At 65.7% G+C, this 12513-nt stretch overlaps 2 protein-coding genes and 1 long non-coding RNA gene across 3 annotated transcripts; 2 read left to right on the top strand and 1 right to left on the bottom strand.

Moving 5' to 3' along the window:
• Positions 1-558: 558 nt before the first annotated feature.
• Positions 559-1207, top strand: LOC122168071. The gene is made up of 3 exons (XR_006171155.1): positions 559-643; positions 752-878; positions 961-1207. It is a non-coding gene; the product is annotated as an uncharacterized LOC122168071 (long non-coding RNA).
• Positions 1208-1356: 149 nt separating this feature from the next.
• FAAP100 (FA core complex associated protein 100) lies at positions 1357-7812 on the top strand. The gene is made up of 10 exons (XM_042832985.1): positions 1357-1410; positions 2011-2180; positions 2884-3002; positions 3190-4169; positions 4377-4527; positions 5100-5890; positions 6189-6331; positions 7040-7156; positions 7326-7412; positions 7507-7812. The coding sequence occupies exons 2-10, from the start codon at positions 2016-2018 to the stop codon at positions 7621-7623; spliced, it is 2670 nt and encodes an 889-aa protein (XP_042688919.1). The 5' UTR covers positions 1357-1410; positions 2011-2015; the 3' UTR covers positions 7624-7812.
• A 784-nt stretch (positions 7813-8596) lies between these two features.
• Positions 8597-11218, bottom strand: FSCN2 (fascin actin-bundling protein 2, retinal). The gene is made up of 5 exons (XM_042833107.1): positions 10396-11218; positions 9321-9477; positions 9113-9234; positions 8871-9038; positions 8597-8802 (listed from the first exon to the last, which is right to left on the bottom strand). The coding sequence occupies exons 1-5, from the start codon at positions 11216-11218 to the stop codon at positions 8597-8599; spliced, it is 1476 nt and encodes a 491-aa protein (XP_042689041.1).
• Positions 11219-12513: the final 1295 nt, after the last annotated feature.

Here is a 12513-nt window from a genome sequence, read left to right as displayed (position 1 = left end):
TTCCTGCGCTCCGTTCCCGGACCGCGGCCGTCCTTCTGGCAGGGTCGGGCGGACAGACGGACGGACGCTGCCCTCGGCGCCCCGTGCCCTGCCTGCAGCCCTGCCGGTCTGTTTGCAATCAGCAGCACAGCCGCGTGCGGCCGGGCCTCGCGCCAGGCCCGCTTGTTAAAAAGGGACAGCGGCAGCTGCACGGAGCCAGAGCCGGCGGATCCGAGCCCGGCGAGCAGCTGCCTCGTCTGCGGGCGGCTCCCAGCACAGGTAAGAGGCAGGAACGGGTCACGCGTGCCGGGCCTGCAATCGGGGTCACGCCAGCCGGCGGCCACGGGGCCGGGCGCTTCCCCCCCGCCCCGGGTTCCCTTTGCGGCGCTGTTGGCGATGCGTCCCGGCGGCGGGGCCGGGAGCTCTGCTCCGCTTAAAGGCCCGGAGGGAGATGCGGGGCCCGGCTCCATCTGGGCCGGCGCCCGGTAGCGACGTCCTGGTGCGGGGCTGAGGTCACCGCGGAGCTGCTCCCCGAGAGCCGGGCTCCGTCTCACCGCGCCACCTCCAGCCATGGCGCGGCTTCTCCCCCTCCTGCTCCTCGCGGCTCTGGGCGGTGCGGCCAAGCTGAAGCGCCAGCCGACGGCGTGGGACGAGCGAGCGGACGGTAACGTTGGGGACCCTCCACGGCACGGCCACCGCAACGGGCGCACAGCCTGCAGCCGGGCTGGGGGCTGTCCTGCCCCATCCAGCCCCATCCATCCCATCCCCACAGCCGGGCGGGTGACGCGGGGCTGCGCCAACCTGACGCTCGTCTTGGACAACTGGAGGTTCGCCATCACCTCGCAGCTGCGGAACCTCCTGCTGTTCCACCACCACACCGTGCTGCCCGACTACGGCCGGTGAGCGGCGGGCGGGAGCGGGGCCGGGGGGCTGCGGGGGGCTCCTGGGGCAGCCGGAGCCCTCATTCCGCTCCCGGCACAGGATCCGCTCCCTGTCGGGGGCGCTGGATGAACTGTATGAGGATTTCAGCGCCCTCAAGGAGCAGCTGGGGCGGCTCTCGGGGCGCTTCGTTGAGGTGGAAGCGTTCGTGGATCAGCTGAGCCGCAGCCCCGGGCCCCGCACCGCTCCCGGGTCCCGCACTGCCCCCGGGCCAGGCCCGCGCCGCCGGGGATTGCCCCAGCCAGCCCTGAAGTAGCACCACAGCTCACCCTGAGCCCCACCGCATCGCTAATAAAGCCTCACACCCACAGCGCTGCCGCCTGATCCCTGACCCCCAGCCCGGACATCGGGAGGGTGGGACCGAACCACCTCCCCACCCCGCAATGGGGAGTCCGCCCATCGGCGCTTTACGGCCGCTGTCGCAAAATCTCCGCCCCATTGCGGCGGCCGCCGCGCAGCCGTAAAGCGGAGCCGCCCGCGCCCCCCGGCCCGGTACCCGCAGCCCCTCCGGGACGCAGCGGGGGGTGGAGGGTGGGGGAGGGGTTAGGGGGTGTGGGGTTGGGGAGGGTTGTAGGGTGGGGATCGGGGTTCCCGTTGGGAGGAAGATTTGGGGCTGGGGGTAAGGGGTGAGGGTCTGGGGAGAGGATTTGGGGCAGAGAAGGCTGCGGTGGGGATGGGGGTGGGGTTATTGGGGGGGATGGGGGAGATTCGGGGTCGGGGGTGCTGCAGGGTGAGGTGATGGGTGGGGGGTGTGGGGCTGGGGGGGAAGCTTGGGGGAGGGTGGTGTGGGGTTGGGGGTGCTGCGGGGTGTGTGATGGGGACGGGGATGGAGCGGGGGGATTTGGGGCCAGGGGTATGCAGGGTGAGGTGGGGGGGCTGGGGTTGGGGGATGTGGGGCTGGGGGGGGCTTAGGGCAAGGAATGAAAATGTGAGGCCTGGGGTTGGTGTGTGGGGGTTTGGGGCCGGGGGGGCTGTGGGGTGAGCTGGAGAGTGCCGAGCTGGTCTCTGTTCCAGGGGGGCTGGCTGTGGCCTTGGGGTTTGTCCCTGTTCCCCCCTCCCCCCTCTGTGCTGAGCACCATCCCCATGCCCCAGGCACCATGGCACAGGTGGGGCACCGGGTGGATTACCTGGCTGGCTTCTGCTGCCCGGTGGGGGGGCTGGTGGCCGGCAAACCCCGCGTGCTGTGCCACGAGAGCGAGATCTACCTCTGCAATGGCAGCGAGTTCGTCTACATCTACGACCAAGAGGGCAAGGTGCTGAAGGTGAGTGGTCCTTGCTGCCGGGATAGGAAGTGGGGAGACCTTGGGACCCCCCCGGGCTCCTCCATCCCAGGCTGTGTCAATGAGAGGGGGTGGGATGCTTTGGGGCAGTGGGGTGCTGCTGCCTGAGCCCCCCCGGGGCCCTGCAAGGCGAACGCTGAACAAAGCAAAGTCCCTTTCTTTTCTCATCTACAAAGGATTTCACTGTTGTCTCCGCTGTGACTAACAGCAGTCGTCGTGTTGAGTTATACACAGCTTCTTTTTTTAATTTGTCCTTATTATCATTTCTAAGAAAGCCATCACTGTAATATCAGGATTTGCCTCCTACACTGCGTTCCTTCTCAGGAAAGTAGATCATGTATGGGCTTTCAGGTTGCCATTTCCCTCCCTTTTCCCTCCCACCCACCATGCGCAGCCGCTGCCCGGACAGGAGCAGCACCGCAGCCTCATGAACCCGAGCGCAGTGCCAGCTGCAGCACTGCCCGGTGACAGCCCAATTCCTGGAAGTGCTCACCATGTTCCTCTGCAGGAAATCACTGCTTTCGTTCCCAGTTTCTTTGGGGCTGCCTAGGGGGAAGCACTGCTCAGCAAGCTGCTCCCTCTTTACCCAACAGTACGCCTCTCTGCCTAGCTGCATGGGCACCGGGGTTCCTTGGCACCTCCTGTGGGCTCAGTGGGACCACGACCCTTCCCTTTCTCCACCCAGGCTGTGTACAGGTGCCCCGACCAGGTGTGGCACGTGGAGCTGCTGCCCCTGACAAGACAGCTGTACATCCTCTGCGCCCACAGCGGCATCTACTGCGTGTCCCTGGACCAGCAGAGCAGGTGAGGTGGCAGCACAGGGCATGCACGTGCATTGTACAGCGCGGGGTTTGGCCCTCGGCTCTCTCTGGGCCGCTGCTCCTGCCCTGCTGTGGGGAGCTTGGTCTGAGGGCCAGGGGATGAGGCAGCCAAGAGAAGCGCTGGCTTCGCCCCGAGCCTTGGCTCTGAGCCTTTGCCTGTTTGCTTGAAGGTTAATGGAGCAGACGGATGGCGACGGCCAAGAAAGCAATTGCCCTTCCGGCGTCTTCCCCGTGGACTCAGACGCCTGCATCTTCCCAGACTCCAGCCTGTGCATGTTCACTCTGCTCAACAACTTCGTCATCACCCTGTCCCAGGCCCACGGCAAATGGTGGATGAAGCTGCACGAGCTGCCGCGCCCCGAGCAGGACAGCGCCCCCTACCGGCAGGTCAGCGAGGTGGGCTTCTGCCCCGGCCCCGCGCCCGCCGAGGAGGGAGACGGCGCTCCGTCCCGCTTCCTGCCCGTGCTGTGCTGCGCCTCCTCCCCGGGCACGGCGGGCAGCGCGGAGGGGCCGTGGTGCTCGGGGGGCTTCGTGCTGGAAGAGCCCCTCTTCAGCTTGCTCTTCGGGATCGACGCCGCCATGCTGGAGTCCCCGATGATCCTGTGCGGCTTCCCGGACGGACAGCTGTGCTCTGTGCCGCTGAAGGCTCTCAGCTCGCCGCCCGCCGATGGCTGCCACGACGTCTCCGGGCAGGACCCCCCCGTGAAGATCCTCCACCACTTGGAAGAGCCCATCGTCTTCATCGGGGCGCTGCGGACGGAGCGGCGGGCGGCGGAGGAGGAGGAGGAGGAAGATGACGCCGAGGACGATCCGCTGTTTGGCGACGCCGGCTGTGACTGCGTGGTGGCCGTGGGGCACTACGGCAAGATGGTGGCCGTCAAGGCAGACCAGAGGGATGAGACAACGGTGCCAGAGCTCAGGGAGTACTACCTGCGTGGGCCCATCCTCTGCGCCGCCTGCGGCAGCGGCAGCCGCATGTACTACAGCACGCACTCGGACATCTCCGCCGTCGACCTGGACTGGGTCAGCGAGGCCTCTGACCCCGAGGACACGGAGAGCTGCGGCGGCGTCCTGCCGCCCGTCCTGTCCCCAGCCAGCTTAAGTATCTGTAGCGTCGTGGCCCTCTCCCTGTCCTCGCGGGCATCAGAAGGTACCGCCGACCGCGGGGAGCGCGCTGGGTCTTGGGGTGGATGGGGGCAGGAGAGCTGCCCAGCTGCGTGCGTCCACACACCTTGTGGTGGTCCGTGTCGGGCTCCGTCCTTCATCCTTTCTTGTTGACCCTCTCCTTTTTGTAAGTTCTTGCTGTTCGGCGTGCCGATGGGCTGAGCACCCCTCGGTACCCCGTGCTGCCCCACAGGTGAATCAGAGCTGCTGGCCCTGTCTGCCAAAGGCCGCCTCATGACCTGTGGCTTATGCAGCCCCGAGGATGCTGATGTGGAGCTGACGCCCGCCGAGGCTGGCCGGAGGATTAAGGCACTGCTGTCCGGGATAGGCAACACCTCAGAGAGGTAAGGGCAGGGCTGCTGTGCTGCTGCTGGCCCTGTGTGAGCCGTGGGGTGTAGGTACCTAGAGGTGTACCAGCTCCTGCATGGTAAGGCCTCTTGCAGTGCCACCTCCGATGTTTCCTTTCCCAGAGCAGGTGGAAGGGAAGCCCCCAGCCTCAGTGGCATAAAAATAGTTTGCTGGCAGCCCTGCCTGCTGCTCTGTGCAGGCACGCTGCTGCTTGCAGCTTTGGTGACAGAAGGAGGGCAAGGCACAGTGCCAGCGTGCCCAGACACCCCTCAGCACCTGCCAGGCCTGTCACAGGCAGGGCAGGGCAGTGCTTGCTCAGCCCTCTGCGGCCATCTGTGCTTGGGGAGGAGGTTCCCCCTCCGGTGGGAGATTCCCAAAGCTGTGAGCGGGGCTTGTAGCCCACCCATCTGCAGCTTGTCATCGCTGGGAGCTGCAGCCCAGGGCTGGCTGGCGGGTCGCACTTGGGGTCCACTCAGCTGATTGGGGTTTGTCTGCTAACCCCGTTTGCAGACCCACTGTCCCCACTGCCGGCCCTCCTGCTTTCGAGCTCTGCGCTTTGTCCTTCCAGAGTTTCCTTCCTGAAGAAGGCAGTGGACCAAAAGAACCGTGCCCTGGCCAGCCTCAACCAGGTGATGAACGTGAGCGCAGCTCTGCTGTCCAGCCAGGAGGGCCAGAAGCCCATTGCTTGCACAGTCACTGCCAACTGGAGCTGCCTCCTGCTCCGTGACACCGTCACCATCTCCTGCCTGCTGGAGAACTGCAGCGAGTACAGCCTGGAGCAGGGCTGGACCCTGTGCGTTCAGCTCCTGGCCAGCCCCTGTGCCTTAGAGGAGGAGTCTGTGGATTCGGCCACCACCTTCACCTTCCCCATCGACCAGCTCCTCCCTGGGACCAAACGGGAGCTGACGCTGCCCCTCGGCTCGGCCACAGACACCAAGCTGGATCTGCCTCTGACCATCTCCTGTGCCCTCTACTACAGTTTACGTGATATCCTGGGCAGTGGCTCTGACTCACCCGAAGCCCTGGATGATCTCCTCCCGGACGATTCGCCCATCCTGTCCCCAGACAGAGAGGGCATCTGCCTGCCCCTCAGCGAATGCACCATTGACATGCTGCAGTGCCTGCACTTTGAGAGCAGCCCCCCCAGGCCGGACCCCTCCTCCAAAGTGGCTTCGCTGCCTGCACCCCAGGATCCTGTGGAGACCTTCCTGAGGGCATCCAAGGAGCAGCCTGAGCCCGAGGCAGGGACAGCCAGCAATCAGCCATGTGCCACAGGAGAGGGCAGCGTGCCACCCTCAGCAGCGTCCATCAGAGTGTCCTCAGAGCTGCTGAAGAACGCGCTGAAAGCCTCCAGCTCAGGTGGGTGCTGCCCGCAGGGGGTCTGTGCCGAGCAGGTCCTTGGGACTGACCAAGGAGAGCTGTCCTGTGTCACCGTCCCCTTCCCGGGGTGAGGGAGGAGGGTTCCAGGCCCCCACTTTGCCACTCCAGCAGTGTGACGGCCTGAAGGGGAATGTTCCCAAGCCCGGAGTCAATCTGGCATCGCAGCAACTGCACGCACATGGGCAGAGCCAGGCGTGCACCGTTCCACCTGCTCACATGGCCCTGCCCTGGGGAGGTTGTGCAGAGACACAATGCGCTCCGCTTTCTCTCCTCTCAGCCCCAGACGTCTCGCTGAGCTGTGCCACGCTGCGCTGGCTGCTGGCTGAGAACGCTGCAGCCGCGGCGCTGAGCAGTGGGGAGGTGACCTCGGTGTGCGGTGTGGCTCCGGATGGAGGAGAGGTGCAGCTGATCATCCGAGAGGCAAGGAAGGGGTTTAGCCCTACAGAGGAACTGCCTGTCCTGCCCCGCAGAGCTCTGTTCCTCACCCACTGAGGAGCAGCATGACACGTGTTCTGCCTGTCACCCCCTGGTCCCACGCTCCGTGCCGCTGGGGCCCCCTCCTCCCTTCCCAGGACTTTCTCAAGGCTCCTTTGGGCTGCCACTCCGTGCTGAGCCTGCAGAAGGGAAAACATGGCTGGGTTCTGGGTGTAAATCCGACCGACTGCAGCTTTTCCCCTTCTAATGTGAAAATCCCCCTCTAAGTGCAAAGGAAAAGCAGTAATTGCAGCACAGCTCTCCTGCCACGGTCGGCTAACCCTCCGGCGAGGGGCCCAGCCGCCTGCGTGCTGGCAGTGACCTGGTTCAGGTTGGTTCACACTTGAGAGCACTAATATTGCCAATGTGATTAGCGACAGCGTTAATTCTGCTTGGGCTAAGCCTGCCGGATTAAATCCACCACGCTGGCAGCCCGCGTCTCTCTGGGGAGCGGGCAGCAGGTCGACCTCAAACTTGTACTGGCCTGGAGAGCAGTGAGGGCTGTGCATGGAGCAGGGATGGAGGGAACGGCAGCCGCCTTTGGGCCCAGCATGGAGTCACCATCCCAGCCCTACTGCCCTTGGGGTGGGGGGAACTGGGGCAGCCCTTCCCCAACCCTGCGAGGATTGCAGTGAGGCCTTGCTGCTCTCTCAGGTGGCCATGAATGACCTCAGCCCGGCCGGCCCCATCCAGGCGGTGGAGATCCTGATGGAGAGCCCGTCCCTGGCCCACATGTGCAGGATGCACCACGCCGTCATCCGCCGCATCCAGGTATGGAGCTGTGGGGCACATCCCCGAGTGCTGCCCTGGACTCCGACGGACTCTGTGGGATGGTTTTTCAGGCACCACTGCGTGGCTCAGCCTGGTGCCACGCAGGGATGAGGAGTGGGACCACCGCTCCCTCCCCAAGTCCCCTGCAGCAGAGCTCTGCTCCCCGCAGGCGCTGGTGCTGGAGCAGGCAGCGCAGGGCTCGGGGCCCCCTGACCTCCGCATGCAGTACCTGCGCCAGATCCAGACCAACCACGAGGTGAGCCGTGAGCCCGCCGTGCCCCCAGCTCCCCACTACGGGCCGCTCCTCACGGCCGCGACCCTCGCCCCGCTCCTCCTCTTTCCTCCCGCAGGCGCTGCTGAAAGAGGCGCGGTCCCTGCGCGACCACCCGCCCCTGACCGAGGAGGGCACGGAGAAGCTCCTGCACATCTACCGGCAGCTGCGTAACCCCAGCCTGGTCCTGCTGTGAGCAGCGGAGCAGCCAGCGCGCCCCGGGGAACGGGGACGGTCCCAAGGAGGGGCAACGTGCCCGGCAGGAGGGCCGGCGGCCGAGGCGGTGGTCTGTGTGTGTGAATGTGTCGTGGTCGTGTTGTCGGCAGCACGGAGGGGCCGTGCGCCCCGAAAGCCGCCTGGCGGCAGAGCGGGGCTCCTGGGCTGGCCCGGCGCTGCGCTGCCGCCCGGTGCTGTGCAGCCTCGTGGGGCGTTGCGGCCGTGGTAGCGTGGCTCCGTCCCGGCTGTGGGCTGCGCCCCCGTGCCGCCTTGCCTTTCAGGATCAGGACAAACAGGGTGCTGTGCCAGGGTGCCCGGGGGAGCCCCGTTTTCTGCTGGGCAGGGGAGGGGGTTTTCCGCTCCCCCGTTGTTTCTATAAATGATCTCGTATCTCTGTGGCGGTGCAGCGTGTTTTGGGGGCTCGGTCTTTCCCCGCACTGCTCCGGTGTCTGTAAATCTGTCGTCTGCCATGAAAACGATCGTGCCGCTCAGCGACTGCGCCTCTCTTTTCCTTTTCATCTCCGTGCCTGCTCCTGGGGGACCCCCACCGCCATCACCATGCATCTGCCCAGCCCCACGCGCACCGCCTGAGGGGCTGCAGCCCCCTCCCCAAACCCCCTCGGCACCCCTATCCCCCGGGCACACGGAGGGGCACTGCGGCACTCTGCCACCCTGTGGCACAGCGAGCGCAGAGCTGCTCTGTCCCCGGCACATGGCATCCCCGTGCCCTGCTGCCATCCCCTGTGCCCTTCTGCACGGCGTCCACGCTGTCCATTCGGGGTTATGGGGCCACGGGGAGGGGATGAAGGCCAGATCCTGACCCACCGTGCCCTGGCCGCGAAGGAAAAGGCCGTGCCTTGCTGCAATCCAGACGCACTTTAATGACATGAGTTGGGGAGGGTCGGGGACGCGGCTGCCGCCATCGGTGCCGCCGGGTCCCCCCGTCCCCGGGCTCAGTACTCCCAGAGCGTGGCCCGCAGCACCGACTCGCTGTCGGCCCGCAGGGTGCCGGCCGGGTCCCCGCGCAGGTACCGCCCGTTCTTCCCTTTGATGGCGACGCGCCCGCGCTCCCGAAACTCGAAGAAGAAATCCTCGGACAGGTCCCCGTCGCTGCAGACCGCCCCGCTGCTCGCCACGTACCAGAACTTTCCCCCTTGACCTGCAGAGGGCGCGGGGCCGTCAGCGGGGCCGCGGGCAGCCCCGCATCCCCCCCGCACCGCCACGCACCTCGGATCTGGTAGGCGCCGTCGCTGAAGCCCACGTGGAAGACGTCGTAGACGGAGCGGTTGGAGTCGAGCAGGTTGGAGCCGCGGTGGTAGCAGACGAAGCCGTGCTCGCCCCGCAGCACCAGCATGGGCCGGTTGATCAGCTTCAGGGTGAACTCCTCGTCCTCCCCTGCGACGGGGACGGGGCTGAGCGGGGCTGACGTCCCCATCAACCTCCACCTCCAGCCCCAGTTCTGCACTCACCCACGGCATCGCTGACGGCCGCCAGCTGCCCGTTCCTCTTGGTGCACACGTAGCGGCCGTTGCTGGCACGCAGGGCCACGCGCCGCCCGCGCCACTCGATGTCAAACATGGTGTTGGCAGCACTGGGTGACAGCACAGCGGTGTCACTGGGCCGCCCGCACCCCCAGCCTACCCCCTCCCCTCCTCCCCCCTGCCCTGCTGCACTCACACTTCAGTAGCCACGGCCTGGATGCCCCCATGAGCCACCAGGGTCCAGTAGCTGCCAGCATTGGTGTGCAGGCTGCACTTCTTGGTGTCGCGGTCGATCTGCAGCTGGAAGGTCTCGTGGTTCAGCTCCTCATCCTGGTTGGCCGACACGTTGACGCCTGCGGGTGGGAAGGGACATCAGCACAGGGCCATGTGTGGGGTGTGTTGTGTCGTCGTCCCCCTGGCCCCTCCCAGGGTAAATCCCTCCGGGAACAATCGTGCTTATTGGGCCCTTAATCTGATTGTGGTGTGCCCATCTGAGCAGCGCAGCCGTGCACAGGCCCCTATTTATATCCCACACCGCCCTAAGGAGCTTGGCACAAACGTCCCCAGTGCCACAGGGACAGCAGGGCAGCTGGGGCCGTGGCACGGCGCTGTGTGCCAGCTTTGGTTGTGAGCACTGTGTGTGCAAACATGCACACTCCCAGCACCTGGCATGCACTCCATTCATACACCAAACTCAGCCTTGCCCACATGCGGAGCGGCATGCAGGTGAATGCACAGTGCTGCAAAGAGCCTTGCTTGCACACAGCTATGGGCTGCACAGCTGTGCACCTGCAAACACGTGCACACACACACACACACACACAGGTTGCATGCAGCTGTGTGCCTGAACTCACGCTCACAGCATCACACATGCATGACCTGCACCGAAGCACGCATGCGCTGCAGTGCACCACGCAGAGCCTTGCACACGCACATTTATGCACACTTGCAGTGCTGCACAGATCCACTGCCAGTCCCAAATGGGCCACACAATCCCAGGGCAGCCTCTGAGCAACCCATGCTGCCGACAGTGGGGCTGTGGTCACACACCGACCCCAGGCAGGGGCTGTTTTTAGAGGGTCTCCTCTCCACGCAGAGCTCTCTCACGGAGACCTCCAGGGCTGGGGCTGCTTTGGGCTGAGCGATCCCCGGGGTCCACCAGGTGCCCATCCCCGAAGCTGGGGCTGTTTTTGTAGGGTCTCCTCTTGGTGCTCTCACAGAGAGCCCACACTCTGGGCCGACCACCCCCCGGCTCCACACCGTGCCCTTACCCTGCCGGATGGAGACGAATCTGCCGTTGGCCGCCGTGAAAACCACCTGGGGGTGACTTTCCTCCAGATCGAAGAGTTCGTCCTTGCCCGGCTTGGAGCTGCGCCCGGATTTGAGCGTTCCGGTGGGCCCGGTGGGCGCCAGGTACTTCCCATCGCAGTCCTTGAAGGCCAGCTTACCCGCCTTGAACTCCAGCGTGTAGCCGGTGCGGGCGCCGGGCTCGGGCACCAGGATCCCATCGCAGCGCAGGTAGCGCTCGTCGGCCGTGCGCAGGCTGTACTTCTTGTCCTGGAAGCAGAGCGTGATGAGCGCGTCCACCCCCCAGGGCAGGTTGCTGTCGGTGGCGATCTCGTCCTCGTGGGCGCTCAGGTGCGCGTAGCGGCGGCGGCTGACGCTCAGCAGGTTGGCCTGCGGGTGCATGGCCAGGTGCACGGTCCACAGCTCGCCCTCGGTGACGCTGGGAGCGAAGCAGGACAGCCGGTCCTCGCGGCCGCCGAAGAAACGCCGGTGCGGCGCCGACTGCAGCGCCCAGCGCCCGTCCGACTGCGTGATGATGCTGAAGCGCTCATCGCGGCCCGGCTGCTCGGCCTCGCAGCGCACCTGCCCGTCCTTGTCGGCCCCCAGGTAGCGGCCCAGGTGGCTCTTGAGGAAGACGACGGAGCTGTCGGCCTCGTCCTGCTCCAGCGTCCATATCTGCTTGCGCTTCAGGCTGGGCGCCGAGGCGTTCACCTTGTAGCCGAAGCTCTCCGCCGTCAGGTAGCGGCTCTCGCAGTTGATCAGCCCGAACTGGATCTTCAGGACCTGGTGGATCCCATTCGTTGGCATCTTCCGCCTCTGCCGGGGGGGGGGGGGGCCCCAGGGGGTGCGGGGGAGTCTGCGCGGCCCGGGGCCCCCTGCCCCAAAGGCCCCGTGGCACAGCTCGGCCCGCCCCCGCACGGCGCGGCGGGGGGGGGGACGCCCAATTAGGGGCAGGTGGGATTACGGAGCCCGGCCAGATTGCTGCTGGGTAACCTACTGCCCCACGCCCTGCAGCCCCACAGCGGCTCGACGCCCGGCACCGGGCAGCCCCGTGTGTGCACAGCTCCAGATCTCGGCGTCCCACCGCGGAGCCGCGGGTGGAAAACTTGGGTGGGAACCCGATCTGGGCGCACGGATCCGTTCCCTGCAGGCTAAGGTTACCGGCCTCTCTGATTCAGCAGCGGGTCACCTCCCGGCGCGCCGCCTCCCGGCCAGCCCCTAAGCGCCTTACAATTAGCCAGGCATTTTGATTAGTTTAAACCCTTTATCCTGCTTTGGGGCCCTTGGCCTCCATCTGTCCTGCGGCCCCAATTCCCCCCCCCAATGGCTGTGGCTCGGGGTCACGCAGCCCTGTGTCTCTGATGGGACAGAGCTGAGCATTGGGCATTGTCATCATCATCTTGCCATGTGTTGGGCCCTGGGGAGCGACGGGGCCGTGCTGGGCATCGTGGTGTCGTGCGTTGGGCACTGTGGGATGGGAACCTTCATTGCTGTGTTTTGGGCATTGCAGGGCCATGTGTTGGGCACTGTGGAATTTGGTCCTCCAGTGCCATGTGTTGGGCATCACAGTGCCATGTTTTGGGTACTGCAGCACGGGGACCTCCAGCGCCATGTGTTGGGCATCGTGGTGCCATGTGTTGGGTGTCACAGTGCCATGTGTTGGCATGATGGATGGCATCCTATGGTGCCATGTATCCCCCAGCCACAAGGATGCTGCTGGGGGCACTTGGGCTGAGCTCACCCCAATCCCATGGTTTTGGGTGCTGCCCTATGGGAGCACGGAGGTCCGTGGGGATGGGTGGTGTCCCATAAGCGGTCACACCCGGTCCCCAGCGCCCGGCTCTGTGCTCTCACTGCCTCCTTCCCCCCCAGCTCCGGTGTCAGCGTGGCAGCAGCGAGTTATTGTTCCCGAAAATAGGTCCCGGGGATTGTTTGCCTCATGACTTTTTCATGGCTCTCCCTTTACCGTGCCTGAGAGAGGAAGGGGGGGGGGGGGGGGCACGGCGGCCCCCAGCGCTGCGTTACACGAGCTGCATGGCGTGCTGAAACTGACCCCCACCGAAATGGATACGGCTTGGCTTTCTGACTGGGGGGGGGGTGGC

The sequence above is a fragment of the Centrocercus urophasianus genome, unplaced genomic scaffold (genome assembly GCF_019232065.1).
Source record: "Centrocercus urophasianus isolate 14NV4802_14NV808 unplaced genomic scaffold, USGS_Curo_1.0 seq_40, whole genome shotgun sequence".
Taxonomy (NCBI): domain Eukaryota; kingdom Metazoa; phylum Chordata; class Aves; order Galliformes; family Phasianidae; genus Centrocercus; species Centrocercus urophasianus.
Note: the sequence above shows the minus strand (reverse complement) of the source record. Positions and strands in the feature narration are given on the sequence as shown.

What these genes read in the sequence shown, in the direction of transcription:
- FAAP100 (XM_042832985.1), top strand. Translation starts at nt 2,016, where the DNA reads ATGGCACAGGTGGGGCACCGGGTGGATTACCTGGCTGGCTTCTGCTGC. An exon ending in ATAGGCAACACCTCAGAGAG is followed by an intron (nt 4,528 to 5,099) that starts GTAAGGGCAGGG and finishes TTGTCCTTCCAG; the next exon opens with AGTTTCCTTCCTGAAGAAGG. An exon ending in GCTGAAAGCCTCCAGCTCAG is followed by an intron (nt 5,891 to 6,188) that starts GTGGGTGCTGCC and finishes CTCTCCTCTCAG; the next exon opens with CCCCAGACGTCTCGCTGAGC.
- FSCN2 (XM_042833107.1), bottom strand. Translation starts at nt 11,218, where the DNA reads ATGCCAACGAATGGGATCCACCAGGTCCTGAAGATCCAGTTCGGGCTG. An exon ending in ATTCGTCTCCATCCGGCAGG is followed by an intron (nt 9,478 to 10,395) that starts GTAAGGGCACGG and finishes TCCCACCCGCAG; the next exon opens with GCGTCAACGTGTCGGCCAAC. An exon ending in CGGCGCCTACCAGATCCGAG is followed by an intron (nt 8,803 to 8,870) that starts GTGCGTGGCGGT and finishes CGCCCTCTGCAG; the next exon opens with GTCAAGGGGGAAAGTTCTGG.